Source organism: Coturnix japonica, chromosome 1 (assembly GCF_001577835.2).
Source record: "Coturnix japonica isolate 7356 chromosome 1, Coturnix japonica 2.1, whole genome shotgun sequence".
Classification (NCBI taxonomy): domain Eukaryota; kingdom Metazoa; phylum Chordata; class Aves; order Galliformes; family Phasianidae; genus Coturnix; species Coturnix japonica.
Genome location: NC_029516.1, coordinates 65,753,246 through 65,777,242, shown reverse-complemented (window position 1 = coordinate 65,777,242; position 23,997 = coordinate 65,753,246). Strand labels below are relative to the sequence as shown.

Genomic DNA, 23,997 nt, shown 5'->3' with positions numbered 1-23,997 from the left:
TGAAGGAAGGTTGTGATGAGAAGGGGCTTGGCCTCTTCTGCCAGGCAACAAACAGGATCCAAGGAAGTGGCTGCAAGTTGTATCAGATGAGGTTTAGGTTAGACATAAAAAAGAACTTTATCTCTTAGAGAGCAGTGAGGCACTGGAATGGCTGCCCAAGGAAGTGGTGGAGTGGTCATCCCTGGCAGTGTTCAAGAGGGAGCTAGAAGATATGGTTTAGGGGTTTCCTGTAGGTATGGTAAAGGGAGGATGGTTGGACTAGATGATCTTGCAGGTCCTTTCCAACCTTGTGATTCTAAGAAACTGCTGATTGAAAGAAAAAAACTGAGAATTTGAAGTCTTATGCTTTAGTGATAGATGACAGTACTGACGTTATATAGAGATACAGCTCACCTTGACATTTTTTTATGAAGTCACTGAAAGAATGGCTTCTTTGGTGCCATTAAAAGACACAACTAAACCTTTTTATTTACATGAGGCAGTAAAGATTACATTAACTTGATTTCCTTTAATCTTTGTCAACATATCTGGTATAGCTACTGATGGCACCCTAGTGATGGTTGTTAAAAAAGAGAGATTTATAAATTAATTGAAGACAATACAAGTGCCCCGGCAACTCATGTTTGATGAAATATCACTGCATTGTACATTACACCTCAAAGCTGTGAATTCCATAAAGTCCATTAGACTGAATCATCATCAGTTCCAGGAGTTCCTTAAAAGTAGGAATGTGGATTACTGAGACACAGTTTACTTTTCTGAGGTAAGGTGGCTAAATTGAGTTAAAATGCTAAAATGAATCGTGAGATGAAATCAAGTCATTCATGGAATCAAAAGGAAAATTTGTGCCAGAATATGAAGATTAAAAATGGCTCACAGATTTAACATTTTTTGTGGATCTGACCGCTCATGAGTTAAATATACATCTTCAAGGTGAAAATCAACTTATTTGTTTTGTTTTAAACAACAGCAATGTAGAAAATGAAACTCAAATTGTGGCAAGTTCAAGTTACAGAAAGTAATTTTATGCATTTTGATGCATTGGCTGAACGCAGCCCTGTGAACAAGAAAATATACGCAGCCATGCTTTATGTTTTGACTAAGGAACTGGAGAAGAGATTTCAAGATTGCTGTGAAAAAATCATCGATTTTTGGTGTCTTTGTGACTCCATTTTCAGTCGACATAAACATGTTGCCTGCAAATGGAAGGTAGAGTTGCAATGACATATTCAACTGAAAAATTTATCATCTCTTTACTAGTCTTCCGTAAGCCCTGTCTTTCCAGAGAAACATACACCTTGCTTCACAATCATGCCTTACTCATGTCATAGTATATACATTTGTGAATAACTGCTGCCAAGGATGAGGTACAAGAAGAATAAAATTTTATCAATAATCTCTGACATATGCCTCGAGAACACCCTAAGAATCACAACCGTTTCCATCAGATCAGACTGATGCATTAGGCTTTCATGTTACATTTTCTTTTAATGTTTTATTTCTTTACATTAGAATACTTTAGTATTTGGGACAAGGAGTCTACACCTGCTAATGATGTAAACAGGCCCTCTGACAATGGGTCTAAAAAGCAGAACTAGGAATTATCTAAGCTCTGTACTTTTAAAATATTCTTTAAATAGTTAACAGAAAAGAGTTACTTCCAACAGGCAAATTTTCATTAGTCAGTGGTACGTCACCAACAGCCTTTTCCAGGAAATGTGTAACCAGGGCACTCCCTCGACTCATACTGGATTTAAAAATAATTATTATTATTTTATATGACTAACTTCCTTAGAAAGGAAATTTCCCTAAGAAAAATACCACTTAGTGTTGTTTGTGCTGAGGGAAACTGTTAGAAAACACTGAGTGAAGAGAGATTACCCCTTTTCACCTGCTTCAGGAAGGCGAATTGTTTTGTAGAATATCTGACAAGAGGAAAAAGGGGACAAAAGGAATTCAGATGAACTTGGTTGCAAATATTCCAGCTCTTGGTATGCACTGCTTTTTGAGACTACTCTTCACAGTTAGGTGCCCAAATGAGTAGATACTCTGTGAAAACGACAAATATTTCCTTTTCAAATTCTGCTTTCTGTACTACAGAGTGTCTTTTGAACTATTTCCAAGAAGACTTTGGAAGATAACTAAAAAAGTAAACCTATGGTCAATAACGTTTGCTTAGCTATACAGGGGATGTCACATGCCCTGGCAGAAAAACTGCAAGGATAGCATTAAAGAAAACTGCAAATTATTAAAGACTATGAAAAGCCTGACTTGGCTCATCTTATCTGCGCCTTATGCTGAATTCTAATCCAGGTCTAAACTACTGAAAAAAGTAGTCTACTGATTCACTGTATTATTCATGCTTTAGTAAAGTGAGGCACATGGGGAGCTGCATCTTTTTTCCACTCTTTTCCTTAATGGAACATTTGTTCAGATACTGGGAGAGAAATTTCCAGAAGAAAATCTTTATATCCTCCAGTGGTTAATAAGTTAAGCATTTCTATATACAGTTAGGCCTAACAATTGAAAATCCCTAAGTGGAGATTGTGCAAGAGAGGAAATTCATGTTCATATTTTTCACTTTCAACCTCAGGGTCTTCCAGGAGAATCTACTTTCTCATGGGAAGCAAATGCAGCTGGTGTAGAACTGTCTCCGATACCATGTTGAAATGCTATCATAGCGAGAGCTTGGGCAATATACAACTAGCATTGCTACATATGTAATTCTCTCTCCGTCTCGATCCCCAGGAGGAAAACCTCTCTCAAAACCAGGCTCTCCCAGGACTCACTGGGAAGCTTCATTTTATTCTTGATTGAATAAATCCCTCAACACAAACATATAGATATATAGAGGAAGTCAAACAGAGCCGGAGTGCTTACATTTCTTTCCTGTTAACATTTCTTGCTGCAATAGACCTGTGACTGTGAATTACACTGAGGTGAAAAAGAAAACATTTCAAATGATCAGAGCAAGATTCAGCTAAAATACCAGTTACTCTCCCAAGAGCCCACAAGTTAGAGTAGGACAAAAATCTAAGAACTGGCTACCTTGAAATGACCTTCAGCTCATATACTCTTCCCCCAGCTTTTCCAACATTAGATTTGCTGAGCTTTCAAAATAAAAAACCGCACTGCACATACATCATGCAACGCTGGAAAAGATGCAATGTAGTGAGAGAAATACCTGCAAACAGCTGGCATCAACAGCATGGAAGTAGAAATTTTGAGTGGTCCAAATAAATGTTATTCAGAAGACAGAAACTTAACATGGCGGAAGGAAAACAAAGGCTGAATGCCAGCCTCCCATGGGCAAGACCAACTTGTCTTACACAGAAAGTCACAGAAGCTACACCAAAGTGGACAAGCATATAGTAAAGTGAACTGTAGTGGAATGGGAACGTGCACTATAGCCCTCAACACCTCCAGCTTCTTTCTCATTTTAAGCAGAAGTACATGCTATGTAAAGAGACAGAGCTTAAGGTAAGGGTGTAGAGCATCACCTGTAAGAGCAGAGGGATTACGTCATAAAATGTATCCTACCCCTCTCCAGTCTTTCCTTTGTCCTCAAAGACCTTGAATTATAACAGTTATTCCTATCATAGGATGAATTGCCCACAATTTATTTAAGCTCTGTTGCTGCTAGTTCTTAGCTGATTAGAGAAATCCCTATTGACCCACTATTGCCAGAAGTGAAATACAAGATTTCTATCTACTGCCAACCCAGCAAGAATGTCTACCAGGAATCTCCGTGCTTCCCATGTGGAAGTAGGAACAATATCCTTAAGAGATCAGCTGTGCAGTTCTGATTTTCATGTTCTTTTTCTACCTCATTTCCTTCCAGCACTCTTTTGATACCATGCCAAGAACAAACAGTGAGTGTGTTTAAAGCAAGAAAAAAGAGCACAAAGTATGTGTCCTCCCACCCGCACTTTACTGGAACTCACTATCATTAAGCTGAATAGTGAGCTTGGAGTGGCACCTGATCAACAATGTAAACCTTTGTTATAAAGGAAAAAAAAAAATAAAACAACAAAAAACGGAGCGATCTGTTCTGCTTGCAGCTCAAAAACTACGTTACCACTTCGATGTCCTCCTGGTGTGGACACAGCTGCTGCCACTGAAGGATATTACCTATAGTTTAGTTCTGGCTAGATTGGAAGTAATTCCGTTCAGTTTTTGCTCTAAATAAATAAATAAATAGGTCTAAGAAAGAAATTCTGTGTTCTTTGGGAAAAGATGAGAGATTAAGAGTTCTCAGTTTGGGAAGCAGGACTGGTAAGTCACAGAACTACATCCAAGTACAAAGAGAGGAAGAGATCACTAGAGTAAGAAAAGTAGGCAGTAAAGTTTCCTTAGGTGCAGATTAGCTGAGCAAAATACATTTGCAAGTGCAGAAAGAGAAGCAACTTACGTAAACAGAACATGGTATATTGATTTTAATCATTAATTTAACGCTATCAAAAGGTGGTGACAGCACAAAAGAGTTGATTAGGGTATTTATCCACCCTTTGCAGTCAGACTGCCTGGTACACTTCTGTGTGCCTTATAACTCAACAGTAGGAAACAAGCCAAGCAGTGAGCCTGTTAAACATCCCATCTAAGACATGCCATCCACATTAGGCAAATACTAATAATTTAGCCCCTAAGCCCTTTCAAGCTGAACAGGCGTTATATCTGGCAAGGAAAACACTTCTGAGAAGTCATCCTCAAATTCCAAATCTATATCTACAAGCAGAAGCATTGCAAGTAAAAAATTACCAAGGGTCTTATGATACAAATTATTATGAACTAAGTGGGTATTTCCACACTATCCTTTTCTGGTCTGTATCTTAAGTATAGGAACCTCCTTTTTTTTTTCTTTTTTTTTTTAAACCAGCACTGCTTACTGTGTTCTATGTCACCATTTAAAGTTTGTATTTCCATACAGGGCTTTTGTCAGGTCAGGAAACTCAAAATGCAAGGGATGGTAAGGATTTTTCTGCTCTGGACTGCTTAATTTGCAACTATTCTGTCTCAATGATACACCTGAATAAACGTGAAAGTCTGGACCTGCACACCAAGCACTTATTTCCCCCAGTAATAACTGTATGCTGTAGCTCTGTGGCTGAAACATCCATCGAGCAGGTTTTGGAGGACAGATCCTTCCTCATTTTCATATAACAAGTACTGTCTTACAACTGCTGTATGATGGCACTGGCCACAGCACAGAGTCAGATTTGCTTTCACACTGCTGCCATGCGTTGCATGCCCATGGTACAGTATGTCAATCACTGAAAACAAAGTTCTACATTTTGAACTTTACACTTCACTGTACAGCATGAGTAAGGATTACACAGCGTTAGTAGTGAAACAACCTCCCAGACGAATAATGGAGNAAGACTACAAATCCTAAATATCTAAAAATGAGACAATGGGCCTTCAGTAAATAGAAGCTAACAAACTACCTAAGCTGTAAAAAAAAAAATCATATATATACGATCACACACATATATATTTTTCTTTGGGATCCTTTGTAACCAGCTTCTGAGTCCTCTGAACAACCACTTCTAGTTCTTCTTTATGCAGGCCATAAACTGGCTTCAAAAAGTACAAATCTCAAATTCTTTCAATCATGTGACTCCAGTAGCTGCATTTTTAGGTACAAATTTCCCCTTACTTCCACATTCACTAGAAAATAACAACAGAGAGCAGTGTTCTGCTGGTATTCAAATGTTTCCCATGTACTAAGAAAACTCCTAAATAAGTTAAAATGCAACTTCTTGGCAGCAGGCACATCATACACACCACTTCAGGGGACTCTTTTCAAAGTATTAAAGCAGTTTTAATTACCATCCAAACAGGAGGCAGGGAATAAAGGTCCACTCTCAAAAGAAAAAAGAAAAAAAAAAAAACACCTGAAAAGCTGATTCCACATTTTTTTGGGCAGTGAACATCAGATAATTTTGTGCAACTAGGTTTTATCATCAGAATATTCAATATATTTTACAGATGAGGTAGTTGAGACAGCAAAAAAGGTGAACTGAAACATCTAAATATTCCCTTCCCTGTGCCATCTGAAATCATATCCTCCAAGTCCATACAAAATGCGCTTGGCAAACTGTGGAGTCTCATCTGAGCTTTTTGCCCAGCCCATCTAAACTCAGAGCTGTAAGAATTCCATAGGGCACAAAGACTCACTAGTACCTCCCTTCTCACTTTTCCACTGACAGGGAAGGTACAGAGCAGGGAAAAAAACACAAGCCACTTCTTGCCTATTGAAAACTATGCTACAACAGCCTGAGCTCTCTGGGGATGCCCTCCCTCCATTGTGTCTTAGCTGGGATGGAACAAAGGTCCTTTTTTTCCTCTAGCTTAACAGGAAGCACATATCTGCAACTCCTCCTCTCAGCTATTTTCATGACCACACCAAGATGTTCCTTATTATAGGGACTGACTTAAACTCTGCCAGTATCCCTGATTTCTCCTTATCACAATCACAACCACAGCCATGGCACTCAGTTCTCATGGCAGCCACTTGCAGTTTCTGGGTCCTACGTCTTGAGCACCAGTAACACCAGGTAGTGCAGGACTCAAATCAGAGCTGCCTGCTCCACGGGAGAAGGAGCAGAGTGGCTCCTCCACATAATAAACCATCTCCAGCATCACATCCATTTGACTCAGTGGTTGGTGGGGGCCATATGAGACAGCAGCAAATAGCAGGGGAGAGAAGAAGGGGGAGGGAGTGGACGAAAGTGAGACTTACAGGGAGGAAGGCTGGGGGGAAGGATATGCTCCACTACAGAGAATCCTGTCAGGATGCAATTTATTTTCATTTTGCGAGGGAGTATAATGGTGTACTGCCTGAGCTCCCTCAATGGCTGTTTTGAAGTGAACCAGGCTGGTATGTCTTTAATTTATCATTTCATTATGAAACAGTTTCCCTTCCAAGAAGCCTTCAAGTCAGGAAGCTCTGTCTGCCCACACAGGAAATTCCTTTGCAGCAACTTCCCCAAAAAGGAAATTTCCCTCAGAAGTGAGCCCAGCTCATGCCTTTGAGCAGAGCTGTTTGAAGAGGCTCTGGCATGCAAGCCCCGCAAGCACCCCTGGCTTCTTGCTGCAGTCGACATGCCAGGATCAGCAGCTCTGCTCTTGGGCTGGTGTGCACTAACTCTGCTGCACTCAATTGTTCTCCTGCTTCCCCCTCCCCAAAGGCAACCAGGAGCACTCAGGAGAGATGAGCTGCTGAGCCTTCTACTAGCAAAGAAATCTCTAATCACGAGAGAGACACATGCACAGCTAAGACTGGTGGAAAATAAGCAGGGGGAGAGAAGTAAGAACTGTAGAAAAAAATCCCCAGCTACTCCAAATCCCCAGCTTGAAAATCAGGGGGACAATTTGCACTGTTTCTTGGAGCATTTCTGACGGCATCCCACAGACTGCACTCTGGCCCTTCCATATACTCTGTTTTTAATTCAATGACCTTTTGCAGTGACGGTTTGTAAGCAAAAGGGAAGGGAGGGGAGAATATGTGGAGGAAAGGGGGGGAAACCACATCTACAAAAATGAATCTCACAGACATCTTGTGAATCATTAAGTGGGAGAGAGCCAAGAATATCCAAGCTAGAGTGAATAACAACATACGGTATTTTATGAAGCACCTTAGCAATGGGGACATAGATCAGAAGCACTGCCAGACTTCCAGTAAGTTTTCAATTTATCACTTCAAATCACAAGTAATTACTGAATAACATCTTTTTTTAAATGACTACACCCAGAAACTCACACTGTTTGGGGCAAGAGAGGAAGCAGAACTGAAATTCACATTACACACTACATGGTTGAGACAGAGCCGAATAACGGGCACAGGCTGAGCTGGGTCTTGGACTGGGTGACAACAAGTAAATGAAAGCAATCCTCTGAGGGTATGTGGGAGAAACAAGCAGTAGAGATGACAGAACTGCCTAGGGGTGATTACAGTCCACTGGCGGACTATACATAGAGAGATTCTTGGCTTTCCCCCTTCCTTCTGCATTTAAAATTTGTTTTTCCAGCACCTGAAGAGATGCGGTCCTTAAGCCCGAAGCTCCAGCAGGTGGCTGCCTGCCCTCCTCTCCCATTCCTCCCCCATCACCAGTTAGCTTTGTCCTGTTGCCTCGCCAGCTAATTTACATGACTTTTTTTCTATCGCTGCCCTTGGCATTACATTCAGTGATTCAGTCAGCTGTTGTGTAAAGAAACTTTTGTCAGAATTGCTTAAAGGCAAATCCCCCCCACTGAACTTTTATCCGCAGCTTCTAGCTGATGAGTTAGTTATCACCTAGAAGAGACCTTTGGCACAGCAGATGCCGGCTGAATATTTATCTGCTTGGATGGCATCCACGCTACCATCAAGTCACTGGAGATGGTTATGAGATAGGGTGAAATTTTAAAACCGCCGCACTAGAAATGATCGCTGACCCATCTAGCCAAATGTCTTTGGGAGTCGCTGCACAAGCAAAAAGTATACGGAATAAGGAATCATTAATTAATCTATTTTATAACATATTGCCTACCCGTCTCTGCCAACCTGTGGTTTATGGACCTTAAGAGCCACGGTTGCATCCAGACCGCTGTTTCCACACTGACCTAATGACTTATACCTCTACAGGTTTAGTCTGTTCCTTTCAGATTCCTTTCCAGCCCCGTCATTTCTTCCTGCAATGATTTCCTCTTTATAGCGATGCACCCTCATTCACGTTTCTTTTAAACATGCTGCCCAATATCTCAGTCCTCTGGATTTGCTGTTTTGGGAGAAACAGCAAATAATCTTTCCTGCTTTACCTTCTTCGCAGCAAGTATGACTTCACAGCCACATGGCAACATTCTCCCAGCCAACACATTCACTCATAAAACTATCTTGTCCTCAAAGCACAGAATCCTATCCCCTGTCTTTAGTCTCCTGAGAAGAAGAAAACTGGGAAAGCAGTGTGTTCTAGTTAGCTTCCTTATCATATTATAAATGATAGTGTGGATAAAAGCACTACATGCTGAGTGGGACTGAGTTTGAACAAACTCAAGGTGTTAAAAAAAAACTCTTTATAAGTTCATGACACTCAGAAAGTTTGTGTTAGAACTTCAGTTACCCAACGATTTTGATACAGAATGTTCAAATGAAGTCAATTTAGTAGATGACCATAAATTAGGGAGGTAGAACAAACTAGACATTTTATTTATACAGAGAAAGATGATGTCCCTGCTCTTCCAGTTGTCAGCATCTATTAAAGAGCAGCTCTTCTGAGACTCAAATTATATCAAGTACACATGAAATTTAAAGCTGGTTGTACCATTTTAACCATATTTTACAGCCTTTATATTATTGATGTCATGTTGAACTGATAAATGTTGTTTTAAAAACACCTTAGAATGAAGGCCTAGTATTTTCAAAAATAACAGTATGAGCTACCTTTACTTACTCTGATTAACTCAGTGGTGCCAAGGCTGTTCGTGGATTTGTCTTCACGTTAGCAGCCTCTAGGAAATGGCTGGTGGAGTACATTCAGTCAGAAAGTACTTAATGCGTATGACTGAGCTTCACTTACAACTATAATCTGATTTAGAGATTTCAAACCATATACAGTACTGCCAGCTCTGTACACTCAATCTGGTAAAAACAGATTGAAAGACCAGTTCAGACCTGTGCCCATACTTTCAAACTCTGGCTGACTCTCCACCATCAGCTTCTCACAGCCAAGATTTGGGGAAGACTGTAAGTCTAATGGGGACAATGCATAGCACAGGAGTCCACTATCTTTTTCACCCAACTTTTCTGATCATAAGCAATATTTTTCTAACCTTACCTAAACGAAGTGGCTGCAACACCCTTTAAGTGGCAATCAGTATCAAGCGAAAAAGGAATAGTAACAGGGCCTCTGTGCAGAAAATCTAAGCTCCTGAGCTACCCTCTTCTCTGTAGTATCTAAATATTTCAAACACGTACACAGAGACACATAACCTTGCCAGACTGAGAAATAAAAATGAAGAGACTTTTTAGTTTTGAAATGAATTTTGACTGCTAACTCTTTTCAGAGTTCACGCTTTTTAAATACACATATTCACTGCAAATAATGGAGGAGGACCAGAAAGGCCCCGTGTGGGCCTCACAGACACTTTGGACTATCAGGGTCCTCACAAGAAAATCACAGTTATGGAGGAGTCACCACAACGCTACATATTCAAATAACTGGAGAGATATCTGGATTTATCTCTGTGTTTTCTTTTAAATTGAATCAGCTGCCCAACTTTTGGAGATTCAGCCATCATTACTGATCATGTTGATAATGCTATAGCAGGAGTCCAACACTGGCCAAGCACTGACTCCTTTACCAGCCCAGTTGCTTCAGGCCTCCTTGACACTTTTGCTGTCTCTTCCAGATTGGCTGCTTATTTTTTACTCTGATTTTAAAATTGAAAGAGGGTATAAAAATTAGATGAGTACTGCAAATGTTCCAGCCCCTATAGAGATGGAGTGCCTCTTATTTGTATTTTGCTGAGTTCCAGAGCTCTGGTCCTGAACCAACCTTTGAACTACTGTGTGTGACCTATTCACCGCTAACCTACATGGTGTGTTGCATCCCTGAGAACAATACAAAATGGCAGTATGGAATGACTCCTATGATTTGTCTATGCTCATTTGCAGCGAGAGAAAACCACTAAGCAAGTTGTAGAGCAGCTATGAAACAAGTCTGATGTATTTAACAAGGATACTTGTCACCACTGCCTTTTAGTGTTTAAAGAGCAGTTAAAGAAAAATAAAGAAAAAGAAATAAACAAAAAAGATAAAGGTGCCTGAAACAATTACACACTCAGCAATACAGCATAATGCAGCTAAAAGCCCTGAGGAAGTTTCCAAGGAAGCAAGATACAAAGAAATATGACACAGAAAAAAGAAAAAAGAAAAAAAAAAAAGTGGAAAAAAAAAGTGGAACAAAGAAGTGTCTGTGTACAGAGGGTGTTTTCTGACAAAACATCTTCACTGAAGCACGGAGAGGAAGTGAAAGGTTAAAAACTGAAGGAGACGGATTGCTTGGAAGAAATCAGAACGGAAGAGAAAATAGGAAGGAGGAACTTAGATACATAAAGGGAGATTTCCCCCACTAGGAAATGCACAAGGACACACTCAAGCGGCAGAACTGAAATGAATAACTGGTTTGTGGACCAACAGGGGCCGGGGCTACTTCCTTCTGTGCTAACAAGAAGGAGGAAGTGGAAAGGGAGAAATTCTCAGTATTGCATAAGACCAAAGAGGCACAATCATTCCTTCCTCTCTCTTTCCCCAGCCACTGGCCAAATGGGTAGAAGCACAGCACAAACCATTTACTTCTACAAATATGTTCTGGATAAAAGTGTGTCAGCTGCTAAGGTGGTGAGACAACTAATGACTTCAGTGGGTACAGAAGTTTGCCCCTTTTTTTTTGTCTCTACTAACACCAACATACAATTTCTGGTTCAGCACCCAAGTTTTCATCATTGCACATGACTTGTGCAATTTTAATCAGGTGGGAAGATCCATAAATGTGTTTCATGAGCTCTCCCTTATCATTATTATTATTGCTATTAGTGCCCAGCGTGGCAGGATTTTGAGCTCTGGAGCCTGTAAGGAGGGAGGGTTTAAATATCACAGCACCTCTCTGCTGGCTTGAGTTGATGGAAATGTTCTTTAAAGCTCAGCATCAAAGCATTCACTTTATAAGCTGGAAGCTTTGGTTCTTTTGCCAGGAGCAACTTCTCCCCATAATTAATTAATATCACATTAATTGTACATGTTCCACTGGCCTGTTGAGGAAGCGTAGCAAGACCTGTGCACACAGATCAACCTCTTCTGTGCTGGCCCAGAGCAGAGGAGGGAGAAGGTCAAGGTGCTTCAGGTGCTCTCAAAGGAGACTGGACTACAAGCAAGGTGCTGAGGGTTGTGTAGCCTGCTCACAAAGACAGCACACTGAGCTCTGCTGTGGAACCTCAACTAGTAATGCAGGGGCAAAGGGATCTTCCACCAGCTGCGGCCTTGTGCAATCTGTTGGGCTCCATGCCAGCCCTGAACACAGCCAGCAGGCTAAGAGGAGGGGCCTGTGGCAGCTGAGTGCCCTTGTGGGTAGGATTTGGCTGCAAGTCATAAGATTCTGCGAAACTGCTGGAAGAACAGGAGTGGGAGGAGAAAAAGGAAGGTTGTTCAATCCAGCTTCTGCCATGCTGGGCCACAACTCTCAGCTAACTGCCAGTGGCAAGGAAGTCACACTCAGTCCAGGGGCTTCAACCACGGAGCAACCTGTGCTCCCTCAGAAATCTGGGAGGAAAGATGAGGCAGAAACCAGGGAGAAGAGAGGATCCCTCACTGGCACCAGAGCTGCCTGTGGAGATGCCACAGTTAGCAGACACACAAGACACTTCATCTGCCTGCGGGCAGACATGAGGATGGAAAACAAAAGTGATGTTTGCCTGCTGATCAGGATGGTTTACGGTGTGGACTCATCCTCCAAAAAACAATAAAGCTGGTGGACACAGCACATTTCAATTATAATCTGAATGATGGATACCGACCTGTAATCTAACCAGTAAAGAAGTTTTCACTCTACTGCTTGTACCAGATTTATTCATCTCTACAAGTTTACGTGTGGGTAAACAGTTATTCACTTTCTGAAGGTACAGTGTGTTTGGGATTGCTAAAAGTACTACTGAAAGAGCTAAGAAAAACAGGACTAACGTGGGGAAAATTGTGTTGGAGTCCAAAACTGAAGCTGCAACATCAAGAATACATGAAAAAGAACCATTAAAAGGGGGTAGAAAATACTGAAAATCTGGAAGGTTTATAAACTAGCAGTACAAAATTGTCCCAACAAGCTGCTTTCAGAAAAAGGCTTATTTATGGCTATTAATTTCCTACAGATGGTAAATGTGGAAATAAAATAGTTTTTTTAAAAAATGTAGATACAGATGATGCTTACTCCAACATGATGAAGCACTTTAGCAAAATATATATAGGAAAGGAATCACTAAAATGCAGGCACATAGCAAGAACACTGAATTCTGCTTAAAACATAATATTTTTTTTTTCTCAAAAAAGGAAGGCAAAATGCAATTTTTGCTTACCATACAATGAGTAGGGCTTTTTTCTTTTACAGAAGCATGAGAAAGACAAGAAATAAACAGACATCTATACTTTATGTAACGTAGTTACTTATATAAATACAGATTAAAATATTAATCAGTGTATCTGAAGAGCTAGTGGGTGCCAAACATAAGCCTCCGATCTCATACTGACCCTTTCTTTCAGCAGCTTGAAAGAAAGGCTAAACAAGTCTCTCTACAATTCAAAAACTAAAAAGGTAGCTATTTATAGCTGCATTTATTGGAGTTCTTTCCTTATCAGGAAACATGTAGCTGGGAATTACTGTCTGCCTACATCGGAAATTCTTTCAGAGATGCAAAAACCCAAAAAGGAAATTTTCCTTCAAAAATACTCTTTCTTTTTTTTTTTTTTTCTCTGCTGATGGGTTTAAAATAATAAGTCAGTGCTTTGACCAGGTCCCTCTCCCTTTGGGAGTTCTGTTCTGCAAAGAAGAAGCTTTAAGATACCTGAGGGAAACATAAAATAATGCTGAGAACATAATTATTAAGCTAAGAAAGCAAGCCTTTTCTGCAGGATACTGTAACAGTGCAATTTCATTACCAGCATTACATTACTTTCTTCTGAAACATGCAAGTTCCTAGAACTTATACCCAACAGAAAGCATTAGCAAAATTTATCACTCTGGCAAAAAGCTGGCTCTCATGATGCTGACTACAGCTGGTTTGTTCAGACCAGGTTTATTTCACCTTCCCTGTATGCAGGATAGCCTCAGTCTCTCCCGACTGACATCCTGTCCCCCATCTCACTCTATCTGCTTTCACCTCAGGGCATGCCCAGCGGTGCATAGTCCAAAACCCAATGAAACTGCTGCTCTTCTTTTCGACAATCGAAGCCAAAATTCCATTTCAGGGTATGATCCCCTCTGCATGTCACAGCACTGAGAGAGGGCAAAGATCACACAGAAAATGTGTGTTTACCCTTGGAAGACGGGCTCATTTTCTTGCAGCACATAAAATGCAGGGCTGTAAGTAACTGCGAGACTAGCAAATACCTGCAGCTAAAAGGATCCACTCAGTAAACTTTTAAATAAGTAGACATGCCCTGCCTCCAAATCAACGCCCATCACTTTGCCATGGAAGGAGTCCCTTATCCTGTCTCTGAACACCCCACATCATGCCTCTGAAGCCAGGAAGGATGTGTTGGTTAATTATTGAAGATGTTCATTCCATTTTAACTTGTTGCAGCTTAATTTAACAGTTTTGTTGTTTGCTCTTTATAATTGCTGTTAAGTTACCTGACCCTGCTGCCAGTGCAGAATGGACTTTTTTTCAGCAGGATACAGACATACAGAGATCAAAACCACACAGGTACATGCAGTAAACAAAGCAGGCTGCTCATGGCTATTATCAGGGTATGATTTTCACATATGAAGATCCATAAGCAAAAATTTGGAGTTGCATAAGTATCCCACTTATTTAACTGTAGAAAGCCCATCAGAAGTGACTGTTCACTAACTGCCAACATCATCAATTGTATTCCTATTAAATATATAAACAACTCATACACATGGAGCAAAGTTCACTGCTATATTAACAATAGCCTGATAGTTCTGCACTGGGCATGCCTTGCACAAAACACTAGATGTGAACAGTGGACATATTCATATACATTAATCCCATAGAAGACAGACATTGCACAAGAACTCACAGAAGAGGAACAGCTGATGAATAAGTGCTTCTGCCCTTCATAATACCTATAGGAACTCCTAACTAAGGTGCTGGAGACTGGGCTGCCAAACCTGGATGGAACCACTTCACCAAAAATGTCTTCTCCAAAGTTACAAATCATCACTGAATCCTTCTGCTCCAGCAACAAAACGAGAAGCTATAAATTAGGAACAAAAGCCTGTTTAACCTGGCTGTGTTGTATCAGGAGTACCAGCACAGGGGCAAGTAATGTAGAAGGAAATCCCAAACCAACAAAATGGATGCCAAATAATTGGTACTGGGGTGAGTGGGTGTGCACATGGCCTCCACTACATTAATCCCTAGTATCTTAAAACTGCTGTAGGTTTCTCCTCACACATCACAGATTCATAGAATCCTTAGAGTTGGAAGGAACTTTTGAAGTTCATCTAGTCCAACTCCCCTGCAATGAACAGGGATATGCACAGCTAGATCAGGTTGTCCAGGGCCTGATCCAACCTCACCTTAAAAGTCTCCAGGAACAGGGCATCGCCACACTTCTGGGAAACCTGTACCAGTGCCTCACCACCCTCACTGCAAAAGACTTTTTCCTGATATCCAACCTAAATCTACCCACTTTAAGCCAGAAGCTTTGTTCTATCACCATGGACCCTACTAAAGAGTCTGTCCCCTTCTTTCCTGTAGTTCTCCCTCAGATATTGAAAGGCCGCTATCAGGTCACCTCAGAGTTTTCTCTTCTCAAGGCTGAACAGCCCCAGCTCTCTTAGCCTGTTCTCACAGGAGAGGTGTTTCATCCCTTGGATCATCCTCCTCTGGATGTGCTCCAACAGGTCTCTGTCTCTCCTGTACTGAGGACTCCACATCTGGATGTAGTATTCCAGATCCTGGTACACCACATCCTGGTAGTCCCTCTAAGCACTGGACAGGTTTGTTTTCTTCCAATGTTCAGAGGCTCAGCTCTGTTTTTTACTAAAGCAGTGGATGCAGCACATGTGCTATATTGGTTCTGCAGGGTTTTCTATCACTTCTGTGTTTTCTTGCAAGGCACTCACCACACAACCATTTGTTACTGTAGGGTTCTTAGTCATGGCTTAAGAGAATCTCTCTTCTGTGCTTTCTTTAACTGTATGCTTATTAAAGAATTATAGGTTCTTTAATTGTATTTTAAAAAGTTTACATAGAAGATTTGTAACAAAATACAAATAACAACAAAAAAAGTAGATGCAGTTGGGATGGAAAGCAAAAAGCAATCTAATTTTAGAGTCACTGATTCTGACAGCATCCCTTTAAGACAAAGCTAAAAATGCTTCAAATCCAGCAATGCCATAAATGTCCTGCTGCTTTTGCTTCTTATTCCTCCCCACATTTTCCAGGGGAATTCCACAAGGGACCAGTTTGAATCCCACATTAAAGTGACACAGCTCCCTTTCCCCACTGAATAGAGGTGAATCTGTGTTCTGAATTCTTAAAACCCCTACATGAAGCTTTCCAGGAGTGCAAGAGATTGGCTGAGTACCACTGAGACCCTCACACCACGAGCTCTCCATGCCCCAAAGCACAGGACTCAGATTCCTACCTCAGAGGTGCTTTAAAAGTTCCCACCAGGACAGGAAGGATTTCATTCATCTACATGCTTCCACTGGGGTTGTCAGTGCAGGAAACTGCTGTGCTAACTCAGCTTGTGTATATATACACACACATGAAAATAAAATATATGTGTATATACACATATACATATATATATGCATATATAAATTTAAAAGTGCTTGGGTCCAAAACACTCAAGAAGCAGAAATCAGTTCATGGTGCTGGCTCTTCACAACATTTTTCATATTTGATCTTTCTGTCTCTGCCACAGTAACTAGGCTGCAGAAACGAGCACAGAGATTTAAGGTTAAGCTCAACAGCTGATTACACCAAGGTGACAGAATGAAATGGACCCCAAGTCACCTTGATGTACACCTTGTGACAAGGGGCTCGGTTCCCTCCAGGAGATAAACAGATCATGTCAGAAAAGTGTAAATGAGGATTTTCATGGTGCAATGGCTACTATTTTCCCAGCTGGATCAGTAATAAGGTTTTAGTCCCCCAGTCCCACATATTCCATGTAACGTTCTTCTGTACGGAATAGCTGCATCTATACTGCGTTTAGACATGGTTTAAGAGTGAATCTGAGGCTGGGCCTCCAACCTACAACTTATCCAAACTGCCTGAGCATATGACTGCCTCAAAGCAGACTGGAAACTCACAGCAAGGAACACCCAGGAGGCAGGACATGCTTTGTACCACACTCAAGAGGTCACTGGCTGGCTGTATCGATAATTTGGATTGGCTGTGTGGTATTGATATTGGCCCTGCTCTTAGTAGCTCACAATGTAAATGTGCAGGAAAAGTCCACGGTGGAAGAAGATGCAACAGCAAGAAGATTAAGAACTGCAGAGAATCAGGTGGTAGTGAATAGTGCAGAATAGTGCAACTGTTCAGGCTTTTTTTCTTTTTTCTTTTTTTTTTTATGGAAGTGGGTTTGATTTGCTTAGGAAAGGACAAACTACACACAGAATAAAATATAGCATAAAAAGGAGATTAGAGGGAAAAAACAAGCATATGAAGGACAGTAAGAGGGAGGAATTAGGTTTAAGTGGCCATCTCGTCAGAGAAGAGCAAAGAAGGATGAGGAAGAAGCCAATCATCTGAGAAATAGAACAGTTCAGATCCCATTAAAAACAGTGGGGATCTAAGTATTCATTTCAGTGGATTAGTCTCATAGTCATTAATTTGACATTCTGGCCACCTCTCACAGTCCCTTTGTCTTATGCAGCTTTTATTTTACTTTTCCTGTATGTGCGTCAGTCAGTTTTGTTCCCCAAAGATCCCTCCAAAGTAAATATTTTTATTGCTTGCTACTCTAAATGTGGCTCAGGGTGAAGGGCTTTTTTTCCTGTCTCACTACATACTTTCAGTTCAATGCACTGAATATTCTAGTAACTAAATAACAATACGTCTAACGCTTCAAAGTGGCTTTTCCAGCTGCTAGCCAAAATTGTTGAATAATTAACAGGTGCCAAAGGATTAATAAAAGGAGTAACATAATTAATAGACACTATACAGAAAAAATGGATCCTTGGCAACCCTGACAATGTTGTTGTTTCCTCCCTCTTAATCGTTGCCTGTATTCCTTTACAAAAAAGAAAACTCGTGCCCTTAAAACACAAATACAATACATACAAGCAACAATGTCTGATAATGAGAAAGAAACTTGCAATACATTTAGTTTGGCATCTGATAAATGCCTCAGTTTAAAGAATCTCCCAACTGAGAGCCTTTCAACATCTTGACCTGACCTTCTACTCATGTCCGGTCTTAAGGGTTACACAGAGGGCCTATTTGTAGAATGTGGTATAGATCGCAAAGATGGAGAACCAGTGAGGAAGCACCACACTGCTTTCCACTGAAGAGAATAAAACACCAGTACAAAAAGCATGCAGAAAGATTCCTACAAAGCAGTCACTAAAAAGGTAATCCCTTAACACAATCTTTGCATTAGTAGATTTCCCTTCAGTCGTCCTTAATGAAGGCAGTGGGACAGACAGCAATTAAAACGAATACAAATATGTTAAGATAAAAAATGTGATCAGACTAGCAGAATATGACCAGACCCGCATGCACTGAAGTTCATCAAAATCATCTGCAGCCTAAAAAGTACCCCAGACAGGAAAACCGAAGACCAGAACCCAATTTTATATTTGAAACAAGGAACACTCAAAGAATTTTACAAACAGGTCCCCACCTTCACCACCACTCATCTAAAAATGAGCACAGTCAAGAAAACAACAGCATAAAATGATGCACATATCACAGTATCTGGAGTGTGTCTTTTTATTCTGAGTATTACTGCAGGCTGCTGGGGGTTCAGAGAAAAGCAAGAACAAGAAAAGTTAGTTGCTGCCAAGAATAAGTGGTTTGTGTGTACAGAAAAGTATGTGCAACGTGCCCTGCTATGACAATGGGCTGCAGGCAGATGAAGGATGCCAACAGCAAAGAAAAAAATGAGTAACTAGTTCAGAGGAAGAAACGAACTCTTGTTCATGCTTGTATCAATAGAGAACACTGTGAAATCTTTGCCCATGAGATAATGTCCATCTCCCTAAACAAACACATATGTGCTCCCAAGGGAAGATGCCCTTTAGAGATAAAAATCAGACTGTGCAAACTGACAGATACGTGCACAGGGGAATGCTGCTTTACAGGCAAGGGCACAGATTAGAGCATGCAACAAGTCCTTTTTCAGCACTGACGTTTTTGCGCCTCTTCCTGAAGAAGTTTTATGTTCAAAGAGACCGAAAGAAAATCATGAAGCTTGTAAGTATGTAATTACAGTTGCTGCTATAGAAGGCAAAACACCTTATTTTTATTTTGTGTACTACAATAAAGAGAAAAACTGTATTCCCTGATTCAGCATATATTAATAGATATGTCTGTACCTTACATGGACTGCCCTCTTATCAGACCTAAGTGGTGTTTTTTTTATACCATATACTATTGGCCAGAGCATAAAATAAATAAGTAATGTCACTGAATCAGATCAAAAAAAAAAATAAATGGTTTTTAATACAAAAGAAAAATAAAGAACCATCTCTCCATGGTAATATGGATTAAGCTTCCTCAAAGATAAGGGGTATGCAAATAGTGTCATAGCTTCCATCTTTCCCAGCATTATTTATTATTATTTTATTAATATTTACAACTTAGAAAAAATTATGCGCTTAGAATTATTTTACAGGATATCCAAGGTCACAGGAGACACCAAGGGCAGAGCCTGTAGGAGAACTGAAAATGCTTCTCTGGAATCCTTCATAAACCACTCCACTGTCCAAACACTCTTTCTATCTGATGTTAACGTAGTCTAGTAGAGATCGGGCATGCTGCAAAGCTACCGTGCATATACACTGGGACCAAAGTGCAAACTGGAGATCATTGTACTCTCTGACTACATATCTCAAACACATCCTCTAGCATTGTACTGATAGTTTATTTACAGCATGACCAATACATATTTCTTAGATAATAAAGTAGATATTAGGCAAATGAGCATTTTTATATGCATGGGTCAGAAGTCACTAACCCAGACGTATAGTATCAGATAAAATTGTGTAATATCAGAAAATCATTCTTACTATCCCAAAGCTTCATAGTTAAGACTGATTACTTGTAGCTCTTTACTACGGGAATACAGCAGGGTGGTAAGAAAGCAGCTAATTAAAACAGGGAAGAATGTGTGAAAATGGGAACAGTGTCTCCACGTCAATCCTGGGAAGGGTTGTTTCTCTACAGATTTCTATCTTTTGACCAAGGTAAAGAAAGAATACTCTGCATGCTGGTAGCACTGAGGGATCTGCATTCCACTCTTCTCAACTTTGCAGCTCTCCTTTCTTCAGTCTCTGGATCAAATATCCCAGCACAACTAAGAATCATTTGCTCACCAAACACTGAGGAATAATTTATTGCAAAGGAAATTGCTCTACTTATCGTCCAGATACTATTGGGTATTAGCACCTTTAGAGTGCTCTCAAACATTAGAAACAATGAAATTTCTAATACGGAAGGCATAAAATACTGTCTGAATCCACCAGGTGTACTTCATTATTTCTATAGCTAATATGAGGAAGACTGCTTCTGGAATATGATCTTGAGGTCTGAAATCTTCACCTTAAGAAGGATGTCTTAGGTAGGAAACAGATTGCAGGAGATGATACAAACACAATCTGTAATCCACAAACTGTACAGGAATGTGAAAAACCTCTCATCCTAAGCAGTTTAGTCAAGAAAAGGTTAAAGTGTGACTTTATTAAAAAGCACCTATAATCAAGTGTAGTCTTTTGGCAATATTTAGCAGGAAAGGCGATAATGAGATCAGTAGTTTGAAACTGAGCTCGACTAATTCAAACTATAAATAGGGCACTTTAAAAAAAAAAAAGAAGAAGAAGAAAAAAGAAAAAAACAGCAAATAGGGAGGATAATTACACATTTTAAGCACTGACAGAACATAGGAAGAAACCTTATATCCTCCTTATCCCTTAAGTCTTTACATGGTGGAATCTTTATAACATGCTGTAGCTTAAGCAATTACTGAACTTAAAATGCAGAGGCTGAGAAATTCTGTAACTCCAGTAATACCACAAATCATCCTAGATATTCCTAATAGTACCTTCTGAACTTGTTATAAGTCTATATGCTCTAAACAGTGGTTCTGAATGTGAGTGAATAATTATTGCATACTGAGCTAAAAATACTGCATTGCTACAGACTAGTAAAGCTACTAGTAAGGCTATATAAACCTGCTTCACATTGTTTATGATCTGAGACACTGACTTTGTCAAAGAATATTCCACAGATGTTTAATAATTAATCTTCTGTTTTTTATAATACAGAAGGGCAGACTGGTGTGGAAATAATAATGGAACAAAAGCTTCCTTAGAAGTTTTAAAATGTGCAAATTGAAAGAAAAAAAAATCAAAAAATCAAGGCAAAAGGTTCAATAACACCCAAAACACTGGACACAAAGTTTTGACTGAAAGGAAACCTTTTAAGCTTCACACTCTACCTGGCATGCTGGCTGGCTGATAAGAAGGAAGCCGGTAGTAAACAGTGCCCCACCCTTCCAGCATCAAGGGGCTCTGCCTTTCTATGCTGTGCATCTGTTAAACTCAGTTAGGAAGGCAGTAAAATCTGAAAAGCCAAACATGATCCTCTGTGGAGAGGACAGACAGCAGTTCTCAAACCAGAATTAAATTCCACTAAATAACACAAGGGGAAGAAAAAAATCTCAGGGGCTAAAAGCCACGCTGCAGAGAACTGCTCCATGTTGGCTTTGTTTTCTCTGCCTTTTGGGCATAAGCTTTAAAATTGACCGAAAGTGCTCTAGCAAGTCCTCCCTGTGCTGGGGAAATAGGCCAGCATGCACAGGCAGAGGCAAGAATCTCGGGATCTCAGAAGTCTGGCTACTCAGGCAGTAGACAGACCCACAAAGAAAGCTGCAGTGCCAGCTTGCATTCTGGACCATCAAAAGTACAAGCTGGGTTATTCTGCAGCACAGGCAACAAAACAAGGACTGTGAAGAAAGAGGCGTGGACACTGAGCAATCCTGGAGCACTGCAACTCACTGGCCATCAACGGTGTGAGCACAGGATTACTGAAGTGCTGGGAGAACAGTTTGCATCCAGAAAAGAAGCATGCTTGGAAAACAGCTGGGGACAGAAATGAGAACTCTTTTATTCCCTTTTTGTTGTTTAAATTGAAAGATCACCTCAGGAGACCATTCCTTTTCCAAAATCCCAAACAGTACGCTGCCATCTGACAGATGGAAGTTACGTTTGCCACTGGCCCCTGTTGCTTCTTATTGCTCAAGTACCCCAGGAATGTGACACCTGATAAAAGTTGTCTTAAAATCTCTCAATTTACATCAGAACTGCTTCCTCCCTAAAAAGGAAAATTCCATTCTTCCTCAGCTCCACCCTATCTCACTAATTCACCTCTCCCTGGTCAACAGCCCTTGGCCTTTCCTATTCCTCAAACATTAAATCATCTCAGCAAGGAAATGCCTGGCTCTCACCTTGATCCCAGCTTGTTTTTGTTATAAAGGCAGTGATGTGTCCTTCCTCCTTTGCGCAATCCTTTCATGTAGAGATTAGCCCTTTCCTCCTTGTTCATCACTGCCACTGTCTGAGTAGAAGCAGAGTGCCTGGGCACCCACTGAATAAATGCACTCCACTTACCACAGTTAGTGAACCTGACTGTGCCACAGCACATCAATGAGCAATTCCTAAAACACAGACAGATACACAGAGCTTCCTGACATATTAAAACCTCCACATTTTTCCCTGTCAAGAGAGAGAAGCCAAATCCTAGACAGGAGGTGCTGGTGGGGAAAGAAAACAGCGATCTGAGTTGTTTAAAAATAATACACCGAAAATCAAGCCATCAAGAGCTTTAAAGAAAATTCGAAAGCCAGGGTACTTCCCTACACATCTGCCACCATAAATAAGTAAGTAAATAAATAAATCCTCCCCTCACCCTGCCCTGCACCCTCCTCAGTTCCAGGAAGTGACACTCACGCAGGTGTGCTGGCAGTCTGATCGAGTCTTCCTCCATCCTGATTGTTCGAGGCACTGAGACATGTAGTGGTGACGAGGAAGTGTAATTTGGTACTGGGCTGGCTGGAGGTGTGTACGAAATTCTCTCTTGCTGTTAAAAAGAAAGTGGGGGAGAGAAAGAGAGAAGACAATGTGAACTTTGGAACAGAGGTGTGAATCCAAGGCAGGGGTGGGGTGATGGGAGGAAAGAAGGAAGTATGCATGAGGGGGCCAGCAGCATCATACTGCAGCATCAAGCCTGCAACAGATCACAGCCGGGGAGGCCTGTCTGCTCCAAGCCCAAAACGGTATCAGCAACAAAGCAGGTCTGACGCAACAGTTTTAATTTTCAGGGGAACCTAATAGTTTCCAAGGGCTTTCTCAGAAATTTGTTGAGGGAGGAAAGAGAAGTGACACAGAAATGAATAGCCTGAGTGGGCTTTAAATTGGTGAAAATATGACAACAATTTCATTATACACGTGTGCATACTGCTACTGAGACCGCCGAAAAAGCTTAATCTTACGCTGAGATACGAGCATGTTTCTTAAACATTTAACACTTTATGACTTTCGAGCATTTTAAAGACATTAGTTTTACTTTTGCTGCACAAAAACACTATCACTAAAAACCACTCTATTTACCAGTGAGTAATGCAGTACTTTTGTATTCCTGCTTAAACTTGCTATTAGCACTTTCTTTGAAGTAGTAAAACTTGCAACCAACTAAGTAAACCAGCATGCAGAAAGCACCTAAGCAAGGACAGCCCAGTAGACTTAAAGAGCAATTTGCCAATGTTGTGTTAGGTTCATAATGGTCATCATTTAGTTTATTTCTGAAAATATCTGCCAAAAACGTAGGACTTGAATTTCATCCAACCTAATGGGAGAAGCTGTCTGTATTCTGAGAATGACCTTCACTCACAACACAAATTACACCCTTTGTAAATAAACATAGGAGCAGTTCTGTAGAAACATGAAAAAATAAAGTCATAATCATATGCTTCTTAGAAGGTAAAGTATTAACATACGTTCCAGAGTTGGGCTGCTGACATTCAATGATGGCAGTGCAAACAGTGTGGAT

The 23,997-nt window shown here is 40.5% G+C and overlaps 1 protein-coding gene across 2 annotated transcripts in view; it reads right to left on the bottom strand.

Annotated features, from left to right (window-relative positions):
* The window catches only part of ETV6 (ETS variant transcription factor 6), a 124,624-nt gene that overhangs the window by 62,331 nt on the left and 38,296 nt on the right, over positions 1-23,997 (bottom strand). The window contains exon 2 of one of the 2 annotated variants that reach the window (XM_015870759.2): positions 22,899-23,028. The exons of the other annotated variant lie outside the window; for it this stretch is intronic. Within the exon in view, the coding sequence (XP_015726245.1) occupies positions 22,899-23,028 (130 nt within the window). The remainder of the gene's footprint in view (positions 1-22,898; positions 23,029-23,997) is intronic. 2 annotated transcript variants of the gene reach the window in all.